Source organism: Sinocyclocheilus rhinocerous, unplaced genomic scaffold (genome assembly GCF_001515625.1).
Source record: "Sinocyclocheilus rhinocerous isolate Xijiao unplaced genomic scaffold, SAMN03320098_v1.1 scaffold68, whole genome shotgun sequence".
Taxonomy (NCBI): domain Eukaryota; kingdom Metazoa; phylum Chordata; class Actinopteri; order Cypriniformes; family Cyprinidae; genus Sinocyclocheilus; species Sinocyclocheilus rhinocerous.
Window position 1 is genome coordinate 705,690 of NW_015666487.1, and position 22,755 is coordinate 728,444.

Genomic DNA, 22,755 nt, shown 5'->3' on the forward strand with positions numbered 1-22,755 from the left:
CAAAGCTTCAGTACATAACGGCACTTACGTCTGCCTTACGAATGTACTGCCAATAGGGCTGGGTAAAAATATCGATATTTCGATATTAATCGATTCTCATTTTTTCGGAACGATATCGATTCTTAAATCCTAAGAATCGATTAGTCTAGCCTGTTTTCAGTTAATGGACGGAACATTGAAGGGCACTTCCCATCCAATAAATCGCAATAAGCATTGTGCTTTGGTACTTTTAATATGAAACAAAGTCTCAGATTTCAAATTCTGTCCATTGTATTGCAGTATTCAAACAATAAATGCCGTTTTGGCGCTGTTTAATGTGGCGTGACCGATCGCTGTAGCGCCTCGATCAACAGACTTAGTGCACGTGAACTGATCATCTCCTCCACATTACAATCCGTATCCTGTCTCATGTAATCGCTCAGTTAGTGTTTCAGCCGCGCAAAGACGTCAATATAACGGCTTGTAAACAATGTCACGTAACGTCATTTACCTCAGAAAAACATATTTGTGACCATAAAATCATTAGTCAGATAGAAAAATAAACTGTAGAGAGGGGCATTGTGCTAAATATATGCACCAAATAACATATTCATTATAAATTTTACTGTTCTTCAATGTTTAATTTATGTTTGAATAAATCCATCAAGTTTTTATGACAGCCACCATTATGTTTATATAAAAAAAACGAATTGAAGTAGAATATTATGTAATTATAACTTTATTATTTTAAAAACTTAATTAAGTGTAATTTTAACAAATCAGTAAATTTTAACCTTCAACATATAATGTAGTAGGCTACCAACTGACTCTCATGTATATTTTACAGCATTAGTTGAGAGATTTTTTTTCCTTGAGAAAATTTGGCATGTACTGATATATATCCAAAATTATCGATATTGAATCGAATCGAATTGGTAATCGAATCGAATCGCAAGCTTGTGAATGAGAATCGAATCGAATCGTGAAATTTGTGTCAAAACCCAGCCCTAACAAACACACACACATATATATAAATTTTAGATTATAATATAAAAAATGTAAATGCAATAATAATATCAGATTTTCACTACACATCATCATGACCAAAAGAATTCACAATAACTACATTATTGTGACATGTATAGAAATAAAAAAGAAAAAGAAAACAGAATTAAAAAAATATATATATATAATAAAAAGTACATTTCTTTGTCTAAAAAATATATTTATTAATAATAAAACCGTAATTTATTTGCATTGTTTTTGTTCTTTTTTAAAGTTACTATATGACCTGCAATTCCTTAATATCTGGCTTAATCTGAAAGTCCCAGTGCCTCACAACTGCTACTGCTAATAACGGCCATAAAATAAGACGAGTCCCAACAGACAAATGTTGAATAAATTACATTTACAAAATGAAGGGGTTCTGAACAGGGGTTCCCTTCATAGATGTGATGGCAGCCCCTGTTATTAAACAAGCTGGCAGGATATCAAATGAATTTAAAAAATCATGGGTGCTTTCAATCCCTAAGGCAAAGTCATGGTTCATAGTAGCATGTAGTTAGCGGGGGGTGATATATGAAACCCTCCGTGAGGACAGGGGAAAGCATTACGTACATAAACATGCCCGAGAATCACTTTCATACTGCATAAACATGCAATGGGGCGATAAATTGTGTTTAATGCTAGAGTGAGCACCCACGACGCTCACATTCCCAAAGCAATATACACCACCCCTAAAGCATCCCCTATTGCTATTGAAGCATGATGGCATGGCTTGTGTCAGAGTCAGACAAGACAAAAACTATGTTTGTCTAAACTACTACAATGCACAAACAGGATATTCCCAAAATACAATGAAGCCAGAGGAAGAACAAACAAAGCCATAAGATCTTGGATGTTTCCTGGCTCCTGTTCTAATGTTCATCAAGAGAAAAATGCAAACAGACAGGGTAGGAGAAGAATCGGCCATCAGACATGCCCAAAACTGAAGCCCCATGCTGTAAGTGCATTAATGGAGCAAGAGTGCAAAACACCCAGCCCATTAAGCACAGGCCGCTATTTTAAAAATTCACTGAATGCAGGAAGGTTATGTGACAAATGACATAAACAGAAACTCTGCACACAAAAGACAGAGATGAAATGTGATGTTAAACACGTCAAAAACGTGTTTGATGCTTTACTGCGTTCCTGGTTATTGCAGCTCTCTGTGCTCCGGCAGTCGCATCACCCATTTTGTAAAATGATCCAGCACAGCAATCCCCTACTTTTTCCATCTACAGAAATACATAGACTGAGTCATGCTACTGCATCAAGGTTAGATAAGATGCAATTAAAATACAGGAAGTAACCATTCACCTTTAAAAGAACACCATGAGGCCCAGTGGGGAGAGAGAGGACAGACAGACACCAGAGAGGGTGTCCTGCATTCAAAAAAATTAAAAATAAAACGAAAGAAACAGATGTGCTAACCTGCTGATTTTGTCATTAACATCATTGCTAAAGTCTCAAGTGAGAAAATAAAGAGCAGGTTAGTTCAGGCCAAAATTAAACAATTTTTCATCTTCATGTAATTCCAAACTTGCAGGACTTTTTTCTTCTGTGTGGAACACAAAAGGTGATCTTTAGAATAATGTTCACACTGCATTTTCCATTCAGTTAAATTTGATGGTGTCCATAAGCTGTCAATCTCAACAAAAAGAAAATACCCAAAATGTGAATTTTCTGACAAAAATTGTGATTTGCAAATGTGTTTCTTTTGGGGATTTTTGTTGTTGTTGCTTCAGGTTTGTTTGCTATGCTTGTTGGCAGGGCTGCACAATTTTGAATAAATAAATACATAAAATTATTAATATTAATATACTAAACCAAATTATAAATATAACTGTTGGAATATTTCAATGTGATGTTTCACTGTAAAATAAAAATCGAGCATTTAAGAAAATTATAATAATATTATTAAGTACAACCATACTTTTACTTTTACAATACTAATATATATAGCTTTTCAAACATTAAAACATCAAGCCTTTATTTTGGTGGAAAACTGAAAGCTTGCAGGCCACAGAGCCCTTAATGCTTTTCTTTTGTTGACAAAGACAATTCATAAGTGATTCTAATTACAAGTTTGGGAAGATGGTTGGAGCATGTTGCGTTTTCAATGCACATTATAAGCAACCCAAACTGCGAGCAGAGATGAGTTTGTGTGAAGCAGCTTTCAATGCGAGCCAATTTAATTTAATTTCAATTTAATTTAGTTATTTAATACATCACAATATATTTATTAATTAATACGATATAATTCCGTTATCGATATGAACAATATTTTAAAAAAGAACACCCACAACAGATGTCTGTACCTACAAACTTCTGAAAAATTAATTTGCCAAGTCTATGAAACCTCCTCCAAAACTAAACAATATTTTAGAAATGAAAATGGTATAAATAAATTAATGTTCACCTTTTATTTGTATTTAGTCTTCATACAAACAAGAAATGTGAAATCACCTTCTAATAAACATAAATCTCTCAGACTCACATTTAATATCTTTAACTTTAAACTATAACATAGGCTGATTATTCTTATAGATTGAAACAAAAGTGCTTCAGCCAGGACAAAGAATATGAAAAGTGCTCAGAGTTGCTGCAGAAAAAGTGAGCAACAACAAAAACATGTTGCTGGAGATGGGCTAATTGAAAATGCAAATTCATTCTCTGCCAGCAGGAGGCGCATTTGGAGCATCAGAAACAGCGGTTTCTCTGTGCTCATGAACACTACTTTATCAGATAAAATGAAAATGCCATCAAAGCTTTTCTGAAGACAGTCGGTTCCCTTCATAGATACAATCATATAAAACACCCGCGCCATGTTTTGATTATCGAAACATGCAGTGCTCATGTTTATTCAACAAAGTCAACCACCACAAATAAATCAATGTATGGGAAACACTGGTAATGTCTACTGAAATATTGGAAATGTGTTTAAAAATCATACCAAAGTTATTGAAAAAAAATAATATTGCAATATATATTGATATTGAATTATTGTCCAGCCCTAATCTAAGTGCGCTTAAAACACACACACTTCTCACATGTAAAAGAACAGTTCCGCTTTTCACTCTGGAACATGCAGCACATACGTGACCCTGGACCACAAAACCAGTCATAAGGGTCAATTTTTCGAAATTGAGATTTATACATCATCTGAAAGACAATGTATTTACAATGTATTTTTGGCTATTGCTACAAATATACCCCAGCGACTTAAGACTGGTTTTGTGGTCCAGGGTCACATATTTTATTTAATAAAACCACGCACAAAAAGACATTGAGATTTCAGTTGTATTCCAAAAAAAATCTATAACAACAACATAAAGCATCATAGTCCAAGTCTTCTGAAACCAAAAAACTCGTTGTTATTCGCTGAAAATCTCACATGGCAGTCTTGGTTGCCATTCACTTTCATTGAATGGAAAAAGCAGCAGGGACATTTAGCTATAAATATCTGCGCTCTACAGAAGAAAGAAAGTGACTCATGAGGGTGAGTAAATGATGACAGAATTTTCATTCATGGGTGAACTACTACTTTAACCCAAGACTTGTACATCAATAGAGCTACAGAGATGTTGGATGTGTCAAAGAAATAAGGGTAGTGTATGATATTGTTTCACATGAGGCTCAAGGTATAATTAAAAGTAGCTTTGCCATTTCTCAGAACTTAATACAGACAACTTCGCAGGAAAGCAGAGTGGTTATATCCCCCAGAGAATATTACACAGTCGTCCAACAACATGACATTGACACAAGAGCTGTGAAAGCTTTCTACAGACTGCCTGCTCTTACGCTCAATTGGCAGGGATGTAAAAATACCAGCATTAGTTTTTCAGTCAACATAATACCACCGAGTCACTTCCCTGTGGCAAAATATGTCATGGTAGATGTAACTCTATCCTACTGCATTCTCTCAGAACAGAGGAGTGAATGAAATCTTGCTGGACGTTTCCTACCACGACTGACTGAAAGCCCCTGAGGCAGTCGGAACTGTGGAAACTTCACCACCCATGTAATATGTTCAAATTATCATCACTGTCATCGTAATCATTATTATTTTAATCGCTTATCAGCTTTGCTGGAACATGCCACTGTGAAATTTTTATTTGGGCTAGACACTGTCTGTCAAACGTACTTTCCCATTTAAAGCAAACATCAAACCCTGTTAGTAACCGGCAATTTGTAATGTGATCCATACACAAATGCTTCTCACTGTATTTTTCACATGAGGTTAAAGGGATAGTTCACTTAAAAATGAAATTTGTAATCATTTACTCACCCTCATTTTGTTCTAAACCAGCATACCAAAAGGAAATTTTCAAAGAATGTACAAGGAATTTTTTTGTTTGTTTATTTCTCACACAAAGATTTTTTATACATTCAAAAGATTTAGAATATAGCCTTGTAGACTTGGACCAATTATGTGATACTTTCACAGTGTTTTTTTTTTCTCCCATGCACGGTCTTCTATAGTAAATAATCACTAAATTTGAAATCGATTATTGAATAAAAAAAATTGAATGGATGGAGAAAGATCTGAATGCGAGTTTGCAGTCGATTGTAAGAAAGGGGCAGGTTTAATGCAAATGAAACGATTGAAGAAGTCTGGCATATGTTAACAGAGAAAAGTCGTTAATTTCGTGACATTTTAAAATAGGGCTGCAACAGACAACTGAAGAATAAAAAAGAACTTTGCCATGAGTATATTGGGGCCTTTACACATGACAGCATTTTTTTGTTTGTAGTTTTGTAGAACTTTCTCACACTACTGCTTTGGCTTCGCCTTTCATTGGATTGCAGCTGGGAGGGCTGAATTACAGTCTTCCACTACAGTGCCTCACTGGTCAAACTGTGTTATTGCAGGCCCTTACATGAAGTCATATATGACATCAAATGACCATTTGACAACAAAAATATTCAAGTACTGCTCACTGCAGAGCCAAATGGCCTCCAGCTCGCCCTCTCTGGATGTCCAGCTCCACCTCTGTGAAACTAATGGGTGAAGTTATGTTTAGCGATAGAGTAAAGGGGTAGGGTTAGGGTGTGGTTAGGGCTGTGCAATTAATCGAAATTCAGTTTCGATTTCGGGCCTCCAATGATTATGAAAATACAGTAATCGAGATAAATTGATTATTGCGCCCCCTTTCCAGCGGTGCTCTTTCGTTCCTCCATAAAAGCCCAATTTCACGTGCAAATCAGTAAAATCATGTAACGAGACTTTTGCAAAACGGGACGTGCTTTATTTATTTAAGTTGATTAGATTTAGTTATGTTTTTAAAAGCGTGAAAGAATTTGCACTTCCTCGGGAAGATTACCGTGTATGCGCTCAGAGACGGAACACAACACGGACATGTAAAGTCACCTTTTAGTGCCTAAATGGTCATATACACACAAAAATGTGTCAAAATGCGGTGCTTAGAGATTATTCACGTAAACCCTCGTCGGTTATGTAATAAATGAATGTAAAGAGTTGAGAATGAAAACACTTGTGTAACAGTAAATTGGATCCGTGCGGCTCTTAAAGTGAGTGCGGGCTATATTCCTGCTGCCGACTGTGTGCTTAATATTAATCAAACAAAAGACAAATTCAAAATCACACACTGCTCTTGAGTGAAGGACTTTTGTAGCTTTAATAAGAAACAAAGGAAGTTTAATTCTTACAGTGAAGACTATGCTGTTTTATTTTACAGTAAATGATGACATAATTTAAACTTTTTGGGTAAACTATCCCTTTAAAGTTTTTTCCCCCCTTTTTTTATTTTTCGTAATGAAATAATACTCTAAATAAGAAACTAAAACTGCCAGCAGGTGGCGGTAAATGTCTTTATTAGTCATTTATTCATTCGATTCATTCAAAACGAGGATTCATCAGAAACTAAACACTGTTGTGTTGCTCGGAGACTCACAACAATTCTGATGTGGCTTTTTAGGTAATATTTTTGTCGGCAAGACTGAGCAAAAACAGACAATATTGTGTTCGAAATATAACAAAATATTTACTTCTTATTTACTTAACTGTTGTATAAAATCACATTTGCACTCGTTATTTTCGGGACAAACAGCACTCGTGTGATATTGCTCTCGCCGCTTGTGTGATATCACTTATCATATGTTATAAATGAGACAAAAACTCATACAGGAGCATTTTTGCCCCAATATCTTGAATTTTAGGGCATAACTGCATTTATGGAGTTGCTGCCCTGCATCATATTTGTCAACAGTCAACTGTATGAAACGTTAGATGACGTACAAGTCTGGGGGCGGGGCCAGTGCATTAACTGTGTTAAAATATTTTAATCGCGTTATTTTTTCATAACTAATTAAGGTAATGCGTTAAACTGACAGCCCTAGTTAAAACTAATAGCTCTCAATTATACTGTATGTTAGTATAGTCAACATTACATATAGTCAATTGTTAAATATTAGGAAAAATTTGAAGAATTTCATAGAGACATCAGTAGTATTGGTAACAGTGATACTCGGCTTCAGTCATACAAAAATAAGCCATTAAACAGATATTAAAAAAATAGGCCTAACTATCTTTATGTGCTTTCTACATTAATTTGAAGATTGAATGTGAAGTTATTGTAACATAAAAGTAGGCCAATATTTAAAAACTTTAATGTTAGGTGGGATTAACCGCGATTAATCACGATTAATTTCAGAAAAATGTGCGATTAGTTAATTTTTTTATTCGATTGACAGCACTAATATATATATATATATATATATATATAAGCATGGGTGAATTGTTCGTAATAAAACAAAAAAACACGCATTTGGGTACATTTTCATTTCATGCCGACTAAGTGTTTAAAAAACATAGGCCTATTTAGGAGTTTTTCTGAGGCACTTAATAGTAAGATAACAAATCTACACACATTTTCCACTTTTTCCTATTGTTTTCTGTACAATCATTCACAGAAAGTGCCACATGATTATTGTTTTTCCACACCAGCCTATTACTGTAGTATACCCTAACCTATTTCTGGTAAAAACAAAAACAAAAACGGTGGTTGGTCTCTTTACACGTCAGTCATATGGTCTTTTCTTATTTAAGTGGGTGGTTCATTACCAGAATAAGCTGAAGTGTGGACTAGTGTTTTGCCATTTAGTCAAAATTCTGGCTACGCAAGACTCAAGTCATAGACGCAAGTGCAGTTAAACCAAAATGCATGTTGAGAATTAAAAATGGGTACTCTGACTCAAGTCCAAATCAAGTGATGTGAACACTTTATACAATGACAGAAAGCAGTCACGGTCTAAAGCTGCCACAAACCCCCATTTTCAGCAGCAAGAATAAATGAAAGGGACAAAAAAGGCTAAATATACACATTTCTGCAGTCCTCCAGTGCAGACACTTTCTGGGCCATAGCCAATCCCTTAGGCTGGAAACAACTACTAATTATAACCTACAGAGGAAAGGTGTCAGCGCTAGGACTTGAAACCGTAAGTATCCCGAAAATATGCGTTTATTGAAACAAGTTCAGACAAGACTCGAACAAATGCACACACGAGTTCAAAAAGTGGATCGGCTCTCAAAGAAAGATGTTGCAAAACACGTCGACTGATGACAGACAGGTGGGGGGAGGCAAACCATGTTCTTTCGGCTCTACTGAACAGCCGACACGCAAATACCGACTCGACTGCAAAGCCCTCCGAGAACGCACTTTGTTTGGATTCTTTGTGTATTACGGAACAGAATGATTTAACAACCAAACCAGAAGCATAACTGGAATTCATTTCAAACTGGTACCTGCTTCCTACAACAACATGAATTATATATTGAGTCATGTATGTGAAAACCCCCATCTCTTTTTTAAAAAGAACCATCCCCCCCCCCATCCATGAAGCATCTCCTCGCACCCATGCCCTTCCTCCTAACCCCCCACAGCAGGCCAGATACATGCTGACAGCACTCATAATGAGAGGACACATCTCCGACCTTGATATGTTTGACATGTGACAGCCATCAACATTGCCTTTAATCTAGTCTACTGCCTGAGTGCCAAACACACCCACAAAAGCCCCTTTGGTTTGGGCCTGGAATGTAGCATGGGGCATTCGATAAGAGGGAAAGCAGTAAAAACACCATTAGATTCTGTTAAAAGACTGGGCTTGATCTCTCTGCCATTTGCCATGCCTGTGAGCCTTGTGATAAACCTAGGATGATGAAGAATCACAAGCTTATGTTTCAAAAACTAGTGAGCTACCTCGTAAGGCAGCATCCAAATGGCAATGTAACTTCAAAAATTATGATTTAGCCTACAAGAGATTAAAACAGCATTTGATGAAGTAGCATGTTGCAAAGCTAACAGCAAGACGATCTAATTTACAAAATATAATTATTTATTTATAACATTACTATTACTTTTGTTATTATTATGTTTATTGTATATTATTATTTTTATTGTAGTCATACACTATCAGTCAAAGTTTGGAATAATTACAAATTGTTGTTTTTGTTGAAAGAAGTTTCTTATGCTCACCAAAACGCCATTCATTTTGATCAAATAAAATACAGTAAAAACAGTAATACTGTGAAATATTAAAATTCCAAAATACCTTTTCTATTTGAATAAAGGCCTGTTCCCAACAAGGACGATACCTATAAAGATAACGAAAAGATATTGTTCTAAAAATCATTCTCAATATTAAAGAACAGCAGAGTCCACACCACCAGCTATAACAATAAAGGCACAGAGCAACGATATCGACATATTGTTGAAATCACTTTCAGAACCATTTTTTTTCCAGCTGATGAACGATACAAACATTGACACCCAATCAGAATCCATCCTGCTATAACGAGCTTGAGAAATTCAAGCGGCAGACAAGTGTGCGCTTAGAGTAACAGACGATATCATCCATTGGTGTGGGCCCTAATATCGTTATCTTTATAGTTATCTTTATAGTTATCGTCCTTGGTGTGAACGGGGTTTAAAGAATATTAGAAAGATTTCTGAAGGATCATGCAATACTGAAGACTAGAGTAATGTTCGGCCAAATTGTGCAAACCAAAACAGCAAACCAAATGCAATTTAAATCACAATTACCATTTTTATCACAAAAAAACAACAACATGTTGGGTAAAATATATTACTTTCTAATTAGACTGAGTATTTTCTTAATATTTTTTAGTCACAACACAATTTTGGACTGTCAAAAGTACTGAACTATGCAACTGAACGATAATTATTTTCCAACAAAATGCATGCAGGGATCGTGATGATAATAAAAATGCTGTGTACATAGGCAACTGACTAATTCACACTTTGACAGGGGAGACAGAAACAGGACCAGACAGGATGGTAAAAGGACCAATGTACATGTTGTATCAGATAGCCATCCATGATGCTTCTCACCAGTCTGAGGCTGATTTCAATCTATTAAAATGTCTGTTTAATTGTCTGTAGTATTTTCCATCTTACAACCCTAACTAAACTGTGTACACTGTTTTACAGCTAAGCAGCTATTATAGCAATTCAGCCTAACTATTCATCTCAGGGGTGCAGCATTTTTAGCATGCAGGAGTAATTATCTAAAATACTTGCCATTTACAATTTGGAAAGCTCGTGAAATCTTGATCAAGTTTAGGTCATGTGTGATAGTTACTGAAGTGTGAGGGTATTTTTGTCATTTGGAAATCTCATGAGGTAGATTGGACTGAACCGTGGCCTGACATGCACATGATGTGTGAGGCTAACAAGTACAGCGGCACACAAAAGGGCTAAGGATGCCGTGTTTATGTGGTCAGCCAAGATAACCAACAGACAAAAATCACTACAACCATAGGATTTCCTCATTTTGTGTCACTCGAAGCTGCTTCATCATGCTGCATGGCCGGCGAAAGCTTCCCGTGACCCTCGAGGACTGGAAACTATGATGCAAAACGCAAATGCATGCCTACTGAAAGAGAAACCAAACCAAAACCACTAAACCAACAAATCACTTTGCTATTCAGTGTCTACACTAAAAACAAAAGGAAAAAGATCCATGCACGGCTCTTCCTTTGAGACAAAAATATCATGCAATTTAGTACATAGTAGATTCTACTACTGCAAGTTAGGGCTGTGCAAATAATCAAATGCGATTTTCATGCGCATCTCGTCAGTAAAGCCGGTTCTGTGATTAGTAGTAAATCTCCAGCACGTGCTTTCAGATGGAGCGGCATTTATTACACAGAGCCGTAGATCACTGACAAGCTACGCAATATCGCATTCATAATCGGCAATGAATCGCCTGCGATTTTGAACGCGATTTTGCGTGGCTTGTATGAGATACATTTGAGAAACTAAGATGGTTCTATTTCAGTACCACTACGCCCTCAATAGGTCAAAGGTCAGGGAAGGTCTCACCTCTGTCTCTCGGAGCCTGACCTCCAGCGCTGATCTGGGTCCTTGGGTGTTATCATTTTGTTTAAGTTTCTCCTGGACGGCCTGCATCCAGGACAGGGCTTCCGCCAAACTTTCCCTGAACTCATGCTGCTCTTGCTGGGTCATTAGGTTAAGGCTGACCTAATGCAAAAACATAGGGACCACATTTGCTCAATTCCAAAACAGCTGTGAATTTAGAAAAGACAAGCCTTTACCACACATTCCTCTCATACACTTAAAGCAGATTCTTTTATCCAAAGTGTCTCTGGAGCTCAACTGGCAAATCCAAAGTACCTTTAAGGCAAGTCTGTTCACTGGTATCACCCTTGGCCAACTATTTACAGTCATGCAAGTGCAGCTCTGTCTACTTGAATGGTGACAAATCGAAATCTGGTCAAAATTATGTTTCTATAACATTTCAAATCTGGAAAATAGCTTGAATAACAACGGTATAATAAATTGTGTTTCTTTAGCTCTAAATCTGCCAAACATAAGTCATTTTCAGCCAGGTTGGCCAGCTAATGCACATGTATGTTCTGGAGTAAACAAACAGGTGATTGCCTCTTTTAACTAATAGGTGGGACTTTACATTTCTAAAGCTGCTCACATGAAAATCGCATTTGATTATTTGCACAGCCCTACTGCAAGTGTTTAGTTATTTTACAGTGGCTTTGAATGTCACTCATCCAATCGGAATTTAGAGTCGGAATGGTTTTAGAAGTCATATTATTCATTTTTATCAAATGTTGGGGTCGAATCTCTGGGTCACTTTGTGTCACAGCTTTGCAGTACATGTGCTAGCATTCTGATAGGATGGTCTACTGCTCCAATGCATCAAGGCTCAAGGGCATACACCAAAAATACACACACAAACAAAGTATTGAGGCACATAAATCAGGAATAGTGATAACTATGTGCATGCAGCATTACAGCCGGTCAGCAATGTCAAAGGACACTAGCTGATCTGCCAACTGTTTTGTATAGCACAGAACTACCACACATTTATAGGATAGTTTTTTTGTTTTTTTTCAGAAATGAAAATTCTGTCATCATTTACTCACTCTCATATTGTTCTAAACCTGTATGACGTTCTTTTTTCTAAAGAACACAAAAAATGTCTTAATATGTTCTTGTCCATACAATGAAAGTCAATGAGGTCCAGTGTTGTCTCATGCCCCATTGACTTTCATTGTATGAGGAAAAGCAGTTGAAGCATTTTTTAATTCTTTTGTGTTCTGCAGAAGAAATAAATGCAGTTTTTTTGGGGGGTGGGGGGGACCATACAATGAAAGTCAATGGGGTCCAATGTTGTTTTGCAATGATGCAATGTGAATGATAATGACAACATTTTTATTTTGGGGTGAAGTTTAAAGTAACAGAATTGGGTTCCATTTTAAATCCATCAATTTTACAAAAATTACCCCACATTTAAAAGGACTGGTCACAAAAAGAGAAAAAAATCAAACATGTATGACTTTCTCTTGTGGAACACAAAATATATTTTGTAAAATATCTCAGTGTATTTTTTGTCCATACATTTAAAGTTAATGGTGTCCAATATTAATTTGCAATTTTTGTCATTTTTGGGTGAAACATCCTTTTTAAAGTAACCAAATTGGGTTCCATATTAAATCCATCCATTTTATACAAATTACCCTGCATTTAAAGGGACAGTTCACAAAAACAATGAAATATGAATTAAATAAAACCAGCATGACTTACTTTCTTCTGTGAAACGAAAAACATGTATACGTCTCTTTTTTGTCCATACAATGAAAGAATGGATTCCAATGTTTTTCAATGTTGAAGATGACTAAATGACGACAGAATTTTCATTTTTGGATGAACTTACTTTAAATGAAACAGAATTGCATTCAATATTAGTCCATCCACTTTATACACATACACAGCTGCAGACATACTGTATATCATTTTGCTTTTGCTAACAACATGGTCAACTGTGACCTGCCACCAATGGTTTACTTAAGCTACGTTTACGCGACAATGTAGTCAAAAACGGAAAAGTTTTTCCCTTGCATTTTTAAAAAGTTTCACGTATACACAACGTTTTCAAAACGATTCGCGTTTACACATATCCAAGAAAACGGCCAAAAATGCTGTATTACATATGCTAGGCCAGTAGTTGGCGCTGTCACCTTGTTAGTAAACAGTACCTGTAGGGAAGTGACGATTATATGTTGTATATGATGCATCTCCGCTGTTGGTTGTAATCATAGACCAGGGTTCCTCAAATCTTGCCCTGGAGGGCCAATGCGCTGCAGAGTTTAGCTCCAACCCTGATCAAAGTCACTTCAAAGTGGGCGGAGCGGGCCGCCGCCATCTTGGCAGCGTGTCACTCCTGGATAATCGAAAATTGGCAAAAAGGTGGGAGCTGGTTGCTGAAACCACGCCTACCTAGCTCGACGGCGGTGACAGCAGCGGCAATACACCTGTCACTCAAGTGGCCACACCCTTAATTATGCAGAACTTTAATGCTTAATTTAAATTTTATATTTAAATTATAATTTAAACGGATGAGTTATAAAAAAAATTCACCCCCTCACAGTTGTCATGAAGGGCAAAATTAGCTATATAGACCAAAAGTACTGCGCATGTCTACATACCTAACACGTACTACGCACGCGCATGACATCACCGTTTTCAAAGATTCCCGTCTTGGGTGTTTACATGGAAACGATAATGGTGGCGGTTTCAAAAACTTGCACTTTGAAACCCGTTTTCAAAAATATGCGTTTTCAGTCCCCAAAACGCTGTTGTCGTGTAAACGAACAGGCAAAATGCATAAAAAGTTTCCTGTTTTTGGCTGAAAACTTTGTCGTGTAAACGGATTTCAAATGAGTGTCCGTTACTTTCCTCTGCCAAAGCTGGCACACAAAAGTGTCAGACCGATTAAGAGACTGGCCAGTCAAGGACTATGATGCATTGAGAGGAAGACAGAGAACAACGACATAGCGTAGGCATCAAACAGCTGCCATACGAGCCTCTTCACACTGCACATCAGAGCGGCAAAGAGCTAGAGCTCTGAGTCAGCACTTCCATGCAAATCTGGCCTTAGTCTGAGCGGAATGCAGCAGTTCCTCATCTACAGCGTGCAAGGATGGTCTCAGAGCAGCAACGCACTGCAGCATTGGCTATCTGGCTACTGGTGCGTGTTATCTCGAATAACACATCTCTATTAGTGAAAACACCACAAACATGTTTCTAGAATGCATTACAATATATATACAATGACAAAAACATTCTCACTTCCCACATACAGTATATGTGTGCATATTACAGCTTCAGGCATGGGCGGGTGTTTAAGTGTATAATATTAGCACTAAATAAGATGTTCATGTTTGACTGCTGGAGGGTGTGCTGGAATGAGGGACCGGAGTGGGAATGGAGACGGATGAGGGAGAAGAGGTGAATTCTTTGGCTTTAAACCATACTATTACAGCCGAGCGATCCGAGCCAAGCCCTCCGCAGGAGAAACATCATGTGATAGAGAGGAACAAAGCATCCAGATCTCTGCATTGCCGAGGCGTTATTTTGGGATTTTGGCATTGCTCTTGCACCTCAGTGTGGAGCAGCTCAATGTCTGGCATGCCTTGCATTTTAGCAGGACATTTACATATGCAGTGGACTGTGAAATGTTGTCATATTTATTTATGTCTGGTGAACTCACTTTTACATTTAATGAATAAGTTATTTAATAATAATAAAAATAATAATAAATACAAAAAAAAAAAAAAATTAAATATTTTTTTTATTTAACAAAAATAAATAAATTGTAAAAATCCACAAAAATGTTTTCTCGTGTTATACAAAAAGTCCCAAACATGGCACAGTGATGTATCAGATGGTAATACCATGGTATTTTGATATACCCAGTGTTATTGTTCATATACTATTATAGTATTTATTAATATTTCAACTTTGTTTTTAGATTTTCATTTTTCATTTTACGTTTTAGTCATTTTGTTATGGGCTTTGGTCATTTTTTTTAAAGTTAAATTTTTTCCCAGTTTTAGCAGTTTTAGAACTTCTTTCAATTATTTGCCAAAGCCATATTTCAATTTTTTTATGTCTAAGTTTTTCATCTAATATTTATATTTTATTTCATTACAGCTTTAAATTACCAAAAAATAAATGTTTTTGCTAACAATATCATCACTGTATATCGTCCTGCAAAATTATGACCATATTCACATGCACGGTAAAATAAATAAATAAAATAATTCAAAGGTGTAAATAAAACAAATATTATTGCAGTACGTTCAATACTAAATACTATTTCAGTTTTTCTACTTAAGAATTTCATGTTTAATTTAATGTGTTACTTGCCTTTTTTTTTTATTATTTGTTAAATTTACTAGCAATTTCTGAGTTAAAACTGCTTTAAAATGTACCTTTTTTTTAGCAAACCATGGAACACTATACACTAGGGTTGTAACGATATACCGGTATGACGGTTTATCACGGTTTGAACGTACACGGTAATCATACCGTAAACATTTGCATATCTACGGTTTAAAAAAAAAATGAATGAAAACAAAATCTCACCCGCGCACATGTAACTTGTTTCCGCTCGGCTGCTTCACTATGCATTTACTCGGTTGCTAACACGTACATGCAGTGGAGAAAATGACAGAGACAGAGATAATATCTAATCTCCATCCCCGCCGAAAAAAAAGTTAAGATATTTAAAAAAACTCCTTGAGGACGGATCCAATTTGCAAAAAATGTGGACGCAAAGTGGCTGCAAAAGCAGGCAATACATCCAACATCTTCGCTCATATTCGCGGACACCACCCCTCCATGCAGATAAAGGTGTGTCGCATTTATACAAATTTAGACGCGCAATTGGATGGATGGATAAATCTAAAATAGTAGTTATGATATGTGTCTGTGAATATTAAAGTGCAAAGAGACTGCTATATGAATAATCTGCTTGTTTCTGCATGTCTAAATGGCGCCGTTTTATCTACTGCATACTGAGATACGCATAAATGGTGTTTTCAGCGTCTAAGATACATAAACATGAACATCAGCAGAGCTGCTCTGAGAGAAAACGTAAATAAACATATCCTTTTTCAAGGAATATCATGTTTGTCCATATTTTAACTTTGCCAAAAATAAAAGGAGTTGTACATTTTCATTTAAAAACATTTTAAAACATTAATAAAAAAGTCCAAGTGTGATATAGATATACATAAGGTGTACAGCTTTATTTTTTATTGTTTTTTTTTTCAGAAGGGAGACTTCAATACTTTTATTAAAATGGTTTCAAGCTTGTTGTAATAAAGGATTTGTTCACTCAAATAACTTGTTCTTGTTCTTTTAAGAGTCATTGTTACTGATAAGAATTATTGTTTAATATATACTGTGATAACCGTGAAACCGTGATATTTTCTGAGACGATTATCATACCGTGAAAATCTCATACCGTTACAACCCTACTATACACACCAATGAAATTCACTGAATTTTATCACAGCAACATGTCCAAAAACTGTGGTATGTACTTTTTTTGCAAGCGAAAACTATATTTTCACTGGTCAAAAGACTGAACAATATTTTAACTGGTCAAAGGATTCCATACTTTAATCCAATTTGATTTTGTACTGAAAGTGTTCCTGTATTCCTGTAGGTTTTGGAACGTAGTGAGGGAATACCTGTTTAACATACTGCACTGCTTAAGAAAGTATCATGTGGGGAAACCCCGGCAAACCATTCCCCCAAGCTACCTCCAATCTTCTACAGGGTCAGTCAAGGGAAAACCAATGAAAAGCTGAAGCATGTACACATCTTTGCCAATTGGCCCTAGATCTATTTCAGTGAAAAGCCCAGAGACTCTGCATGAATTCACTCTTTCACAATACAAAATATAATCAGAACAATACAATATGGCTCTGGGTCACTGGTCTAGACTTGGTTGGCAATGGAAGGGAAGGAAATGCGAATGAATCATTCATTATGTGTCTCGCATGGTTATGCATACATTTCTCTAGAGGACTGGAACATTCCAGGGGGTTTCGCATATAATTGCAACTTAGCGGACTTGTCCCAACATAGATGTGATTCTCATTATGTTGTAGTACACTGTGACAGCCTCAAGGCTCCAATTATGATCTGTCAATGCTGAATGTAGAATCCTCATCACTGTTCTTACCTATATCATCAGCGGCTGATGCGTCCTCAGAAACTGACAGACGCTGAGGAAAACCAGAGCAACTAGCCAAATTTATCCCCTCATTGCCTTTTGGTTACAAAGTTACACCAGACTTCCAGCCTCCTTTTTGAAATACAAACGCCGTAAAAAATGTGTTAGTGTGTCATAAAGAAGCAAGACACGCAGTCCCTTGTGAAGCTAAATTTGACCTCGGTGACAATAAACTGTGCCTTTGGTCTCCGTGCCAACGATGGTCACAGCGGCGTACATTGAAATGTGAATGAATGAGTGAGTGAGCTCATGAGTGAGTGACCAATCCAGTCAGTTTTTAAATAGTCAAGTCCACAAAGGGGACAAACACTATGCGCAGCCGTTTCCCCATATGACATCATGTGTCCAGCGGCTCAGCGGAGTTTCCTGATGCTGCCCTACTGAGACTCCCCACAGGAAAAGGGCACTTATACTTTTTCGCAAAAGCACACATGCACAATGACACACAATAGCTCTATCTCAAAAACGTCCTGACCTGTGTGTGACAACAATGACCAGCACTGCCATCTCTATGGGCCTAACTAAGTCACTTGAAGGCTTGTTTGATTTGCATTTTCATTAAAATCACAGGACCAGAGGATTGTAAACAAAACACCAAACTAGACAGGGATTGTGCTGTGAATTGGCGCTACATTCAGACGGTGGCCAGCGAATCTAAACGCATGCTGTTTGTTGCATTCTATTCATTTTGCAGAAAGTTACATAACATGACAGTTGTTGATTATGCCAAACTTTTTTTTTTGCAGAGATAGAAGGCCATTCATTCTGCTCCATTTTAAGCTAGCAATAAGATCATTTACAAATAAATGTTTGCCATAAAAGTTTGCATCTAAATGGTTCTCATCTAAATCATTTCAACAGTACTAGTTGTTTTCGATGTGATACTGACACATACTGTCTTGGATGTAAGAAGTTTGCTCTGCATGCTCTGCTCCATATTCCATACCATCACTCTGAATTATGCTGTTGACTTAGGCTGTGTTAGGCAAGGCAAAGTCTAGACAAGTTTATTTATATAGTACATTTCATATGCAGTGATAATTCGAATTTCAAAGTGCTATATATTTATATTAAATAAAATATAAATATAAAGTAATTGAAATTTCAAATAATAAATAGGTTCATAAAAATAAAAAATACAATAAAAAGTAAAAGAATAAAGAAACAAACTAATTAAAAAGAAAGAAAGGTGTATATACATTAAAAGGAATATGAGGGACTTAAAATAGACAGTTATGTTGTGTCTGTAATGTGTTTTTTTTTCTTTTTTCTTAGATTAACAATTATGCTTTGTAAAGTGCCTTTACCACCAGCTGAAAACGGTAGGCTAGTATTAATAGTAAAGCAGTCAATTGCGTGACACAGCTAGTCATGTGATTTCAACATGCCGGCGCCCATGAGGGGCAGACCCGCGTCATGTAGAATAAAACAGCCTTTTCTGACTGATTGCTCTTGAGTCTTTGTCATTTGTAAACTTTAAAACATTACAGAGTGCACCTTAAGCTACTGTCCGATAAATAATGTATAGCCATTTAAAACCAAAATAAACATGAACAATATGTAAAGGACTGTCAAGCCATAAAAAAGTGCCGAACAAGCACACAGGCCATAAATAAATCAGTTTGTTTAGCTGTAGCCCATGTCAAAATGAAAGCCCACTGCACTGTATCCACCTTGTTTGAGCAGTAAGCAGGAAGACTCATTAAAGGTGAGCTTCACATTCCACATTCATGCACAAACCAGTCCAGCGATGATGTCATATTCATTTCTGTTTCCCCCTCAAAAACAACTCAATGAGTTTTCCGTGCAGCAACTTTAGTCTGTTAAACAACTGGCTAACGTCAAACAATAAAACAATAGTTTGTTTGCCTCTCGCATGTCAACAGTGAATCGCTACACAACTGACGTGTGGGACGCCTGAAAGACAAGGCGTGCAGTGCGTGAAATATGCCTTACCCCAGTCTAGGAACTCCAGGATGTTTTTCTCTCTTCTGAGGGGAGAATTATTGCACTCATCATACAGGCAAACAAGAATATCCAACAAGGTCTCCACGCTGAAGCACTGGCCGATGGACTGAGACGGGCCATCTAGAATCAGCTTCTCCAGCTTCTTCAAACGCACCTCTCCAGACATGGTTTCAGTTGCTGCTGATGTCTCACAGTATGGTCAGTATTTGCTCCCACGGTAGCAAACGGGACCGGCCAGTGGCACACTTGCGTGAACGCTCCGGAAAAACTTAATGGCTCAGAAAATATTGTCGAGCCTAATCATGGTCCCTCTCGCACCGATGCGTCCATATCAATCCACAACATCATGAATTCACAGTCCTTAGATGTAAAGAACTTACAGCCATCGACCCTGCCCCTTGCCGGTGGATTTGACGCATATAACCTAGGCTTAGGCTATGTATTCCCGATTTCAGCTTCTCCTTTGAAGGACACTTTTCACAAAACAAGTCACCAAAGAAGTTTAAAGCAATCCCCTGAGATATGGTGATATCTGTGGTTATCCATTATGCAGTAACAAAAGCGCATCAGCAGCACGAGATCTGCATTGCTACAAAGCCCCATATGCCCCTCCTCTGGCAGGACTGCGAAAGCCTTAGCAAGCTGTTTTTCCATTAAATTCCTCTCTTCGTATATACGAAACGCTGGCGGAGGGAGCTGTTATAAACTGTTATGCACTTGTCGAGAGCAGCTTTGCGGCGAGGGGCTGGAAATACGCGTCCTCGTTCATGTCAGTTGGAGGACTCCGCGGCTCCGCTCCCGGTCGCCGTGTGTGTGTCTCTCACAGCTCGCTGCTGCTGCTGCAGGCAAAACCCGACATCATCATGGCGACCGTCACGGCATCTTCTGCAGAGAATGGAGGGATATGCTGGAGGGAAACAGCAGAGTAGTGTATGCTAGAGAAGAGTGTGCGAATTATCCCCCAATTATTCGTTGACCTTCAGGGGGTCGACCTTTTTAGGGGATTTCTATTAGCAATTTGCTGTTGAGATTCGTTTCGCGGCAAGCCAAATTGTCTTTTAGCGCAGTGCGCTAACCGTCAACTGTTTTAAAAATGACAAAACACTTAAGTTTTCTTATTTTTGCTTGTGGTAAATAAACAATAATGTGAAAACGGCAGGACTTTTTTGTTGACGTACGTCAGACAGTGACGGAAAGAACAACGTACTGTTGCTATGGTTACCAATGCAGGCAAACGCGACTTCTGTTCTTGAGCGTCTTATCGCACTATTTGTAGGCCTACTCTTAACTTTTTTTTTCTTTTGGTTATTCATAAAATGCATTTTAAGTGTGTAATATATAAGAATACATACTTTTACAAACATTGTTTGGAGTTCATTGGTTTGTGGTTAATTCCCACCTTTATATGAAAGTATATGAAATTCGTATGTGTGTGTGTGTACCTACTTAACCATATTTTGGGACAAAATTGTACCAAAAAGTGAGCTAAACCTGACCTTTGGGGACGTCCTCATTTGTAAAACTGGTATAAAAATTAAGTAAACAAAGTTTTTTTTTTAAATTGTAAAAATGAAGAAAGTTTTCTGTAAGGGGTAGGTTTAGGTGTAGGGTGATAGAAAATACAGTTTGTACAGTATAAAAACCATTACGCCTATGGAATGTCCCCATTTAGATAGCTAAGTAAACGTGTGTGCGTGTGTGTGTGTGTGTGTGTGTGTGTGTGTGTGTATATATATATATATATATATATATATATATGCGCATTGTTAATAGTGGTGATGGATGACTCATTCACTGAAAAACAGACATGTCTACTGAATATACAGCATGGCTATGTAAGCCAAAGAATTACGAATTACGTTTTTTCCTCCCATTTTCTTATCTTGTGCATCTTATTTCTTGTGCTGAAGCTTTAAAAAAACGAGCACGTTCGCCCTCTTGTGTCCAACATTCTGCATTGCAATAGCAGTGCGGAATTTAATCAAGTGCGTCTGAACTCCTCGTCTGGACTTATTTGTCCGTGGATTTATATGATGTGTTTAGAGAAGCAGCCAGATATGCTTTTAAATGTTACATTAAAGTTTGTATTTTAAAATATCTTAGTGCTATCTTATTTGACAACTACATTAAAACTATGTGACTAGATATATAGGATATGCTATTCATAAAAGTGAGATATAAATGTAGGTCTACAGTAACATTTTCATATATTTATGCTTCCTTTTATATGTCCTAAACACGCAAGCTGTTAGCAAAACATATTTGTAACATCAAAACGAAAATGCCATAACACGGCTGTTCACGTGTAAGCGTTTGACGTTTGAGAACATACCATCTTCTTTTCTCATAACCATTCTTCTATAAATCTGAATCTGACAATTGCCACACCAGGCCTAATAAGGTGCTAATCGTGTCTTTCATGTCAAAACATTTGATGTTAGAACCAAACTGCGGCAGGATGTAGGGAATGTTGAACAGGAAGTTCACATTCAATTATTAATTTCTGTTGTCCATGAGAATTTGTTTCAACAATAAACATCCTTAAGCGTTTAAATTAAAATGAGCAATTTTCAGAAATGACCTGCATTATGATCTTAATCGCTGACAGAAAGAACACTGAGTTTTCAACGCAGCAATATTTACAGTCGTTACCTTTATGATGTCGCTATAGAATTGTTTGTTGTTTTATCAAACCGAGGCGGATCCGTTTGAATAGAGCTGTCTTTCCTATGTAGTAGAGAGGTGTTAATTAGCGCATGTTTTGTTGATTGGTGTGCACCTCCATCCTTTGATTAAGGGATATACTACCCGTGAGAATTAGATGGTACTTATATTGACAAAGGGCCTCAAAATAATCGACAAGGGAAGGACAGAAGACTGACAGAAATCACACAAAGATCCAGGACTTCAGTTTACTCATGCATGGATCATGTGTATTGTACAAAATGAGTCAAGCAGGGCCCTAGACTGAGGATTGTTGCCAATTCATTTCACAGCTAACATGACTGTTAAGAATATAGTTTAAAATAAAAATATAGCATGTATATTATTTATTATGAGGGTTTATTTGTTCACATTTCAAAGTCCAGATTTGCAGGATGGTCCAACAAACTATTTCTAAACAAACTATATATATATATATATATATATATATAT

At 36.9% G+C, this 22,755-nt stretch overlaps 1 protein-coding gene across 1 annotated transcript in view; it reads right to left on the bottom strand.

Moving 5' to 3' along the window:
* LOC107732358 (serine/threonine-protein kinase MRCK alpha-like) overlaps positions 1–20,678 on the bottom strand; it is a gene marked incomplete at its 3' end in the record, with an annotated part of 65,934 nt that extends 45,256 nt beyond the window's left edge. Inside the window, exon 1 of the mRNA XM_016543653.1 lies at positions 19,588–20,678. Within this exon, the coding sequence (XP_016399139.1) occupies positions 19,588–19,765 (178 nt within the window). The remainder of the gene's footprint in view (positions 1–19,587) is intronic.
* Positions 20,679–22,755: the final 2,077 nt, after the last annotated feature.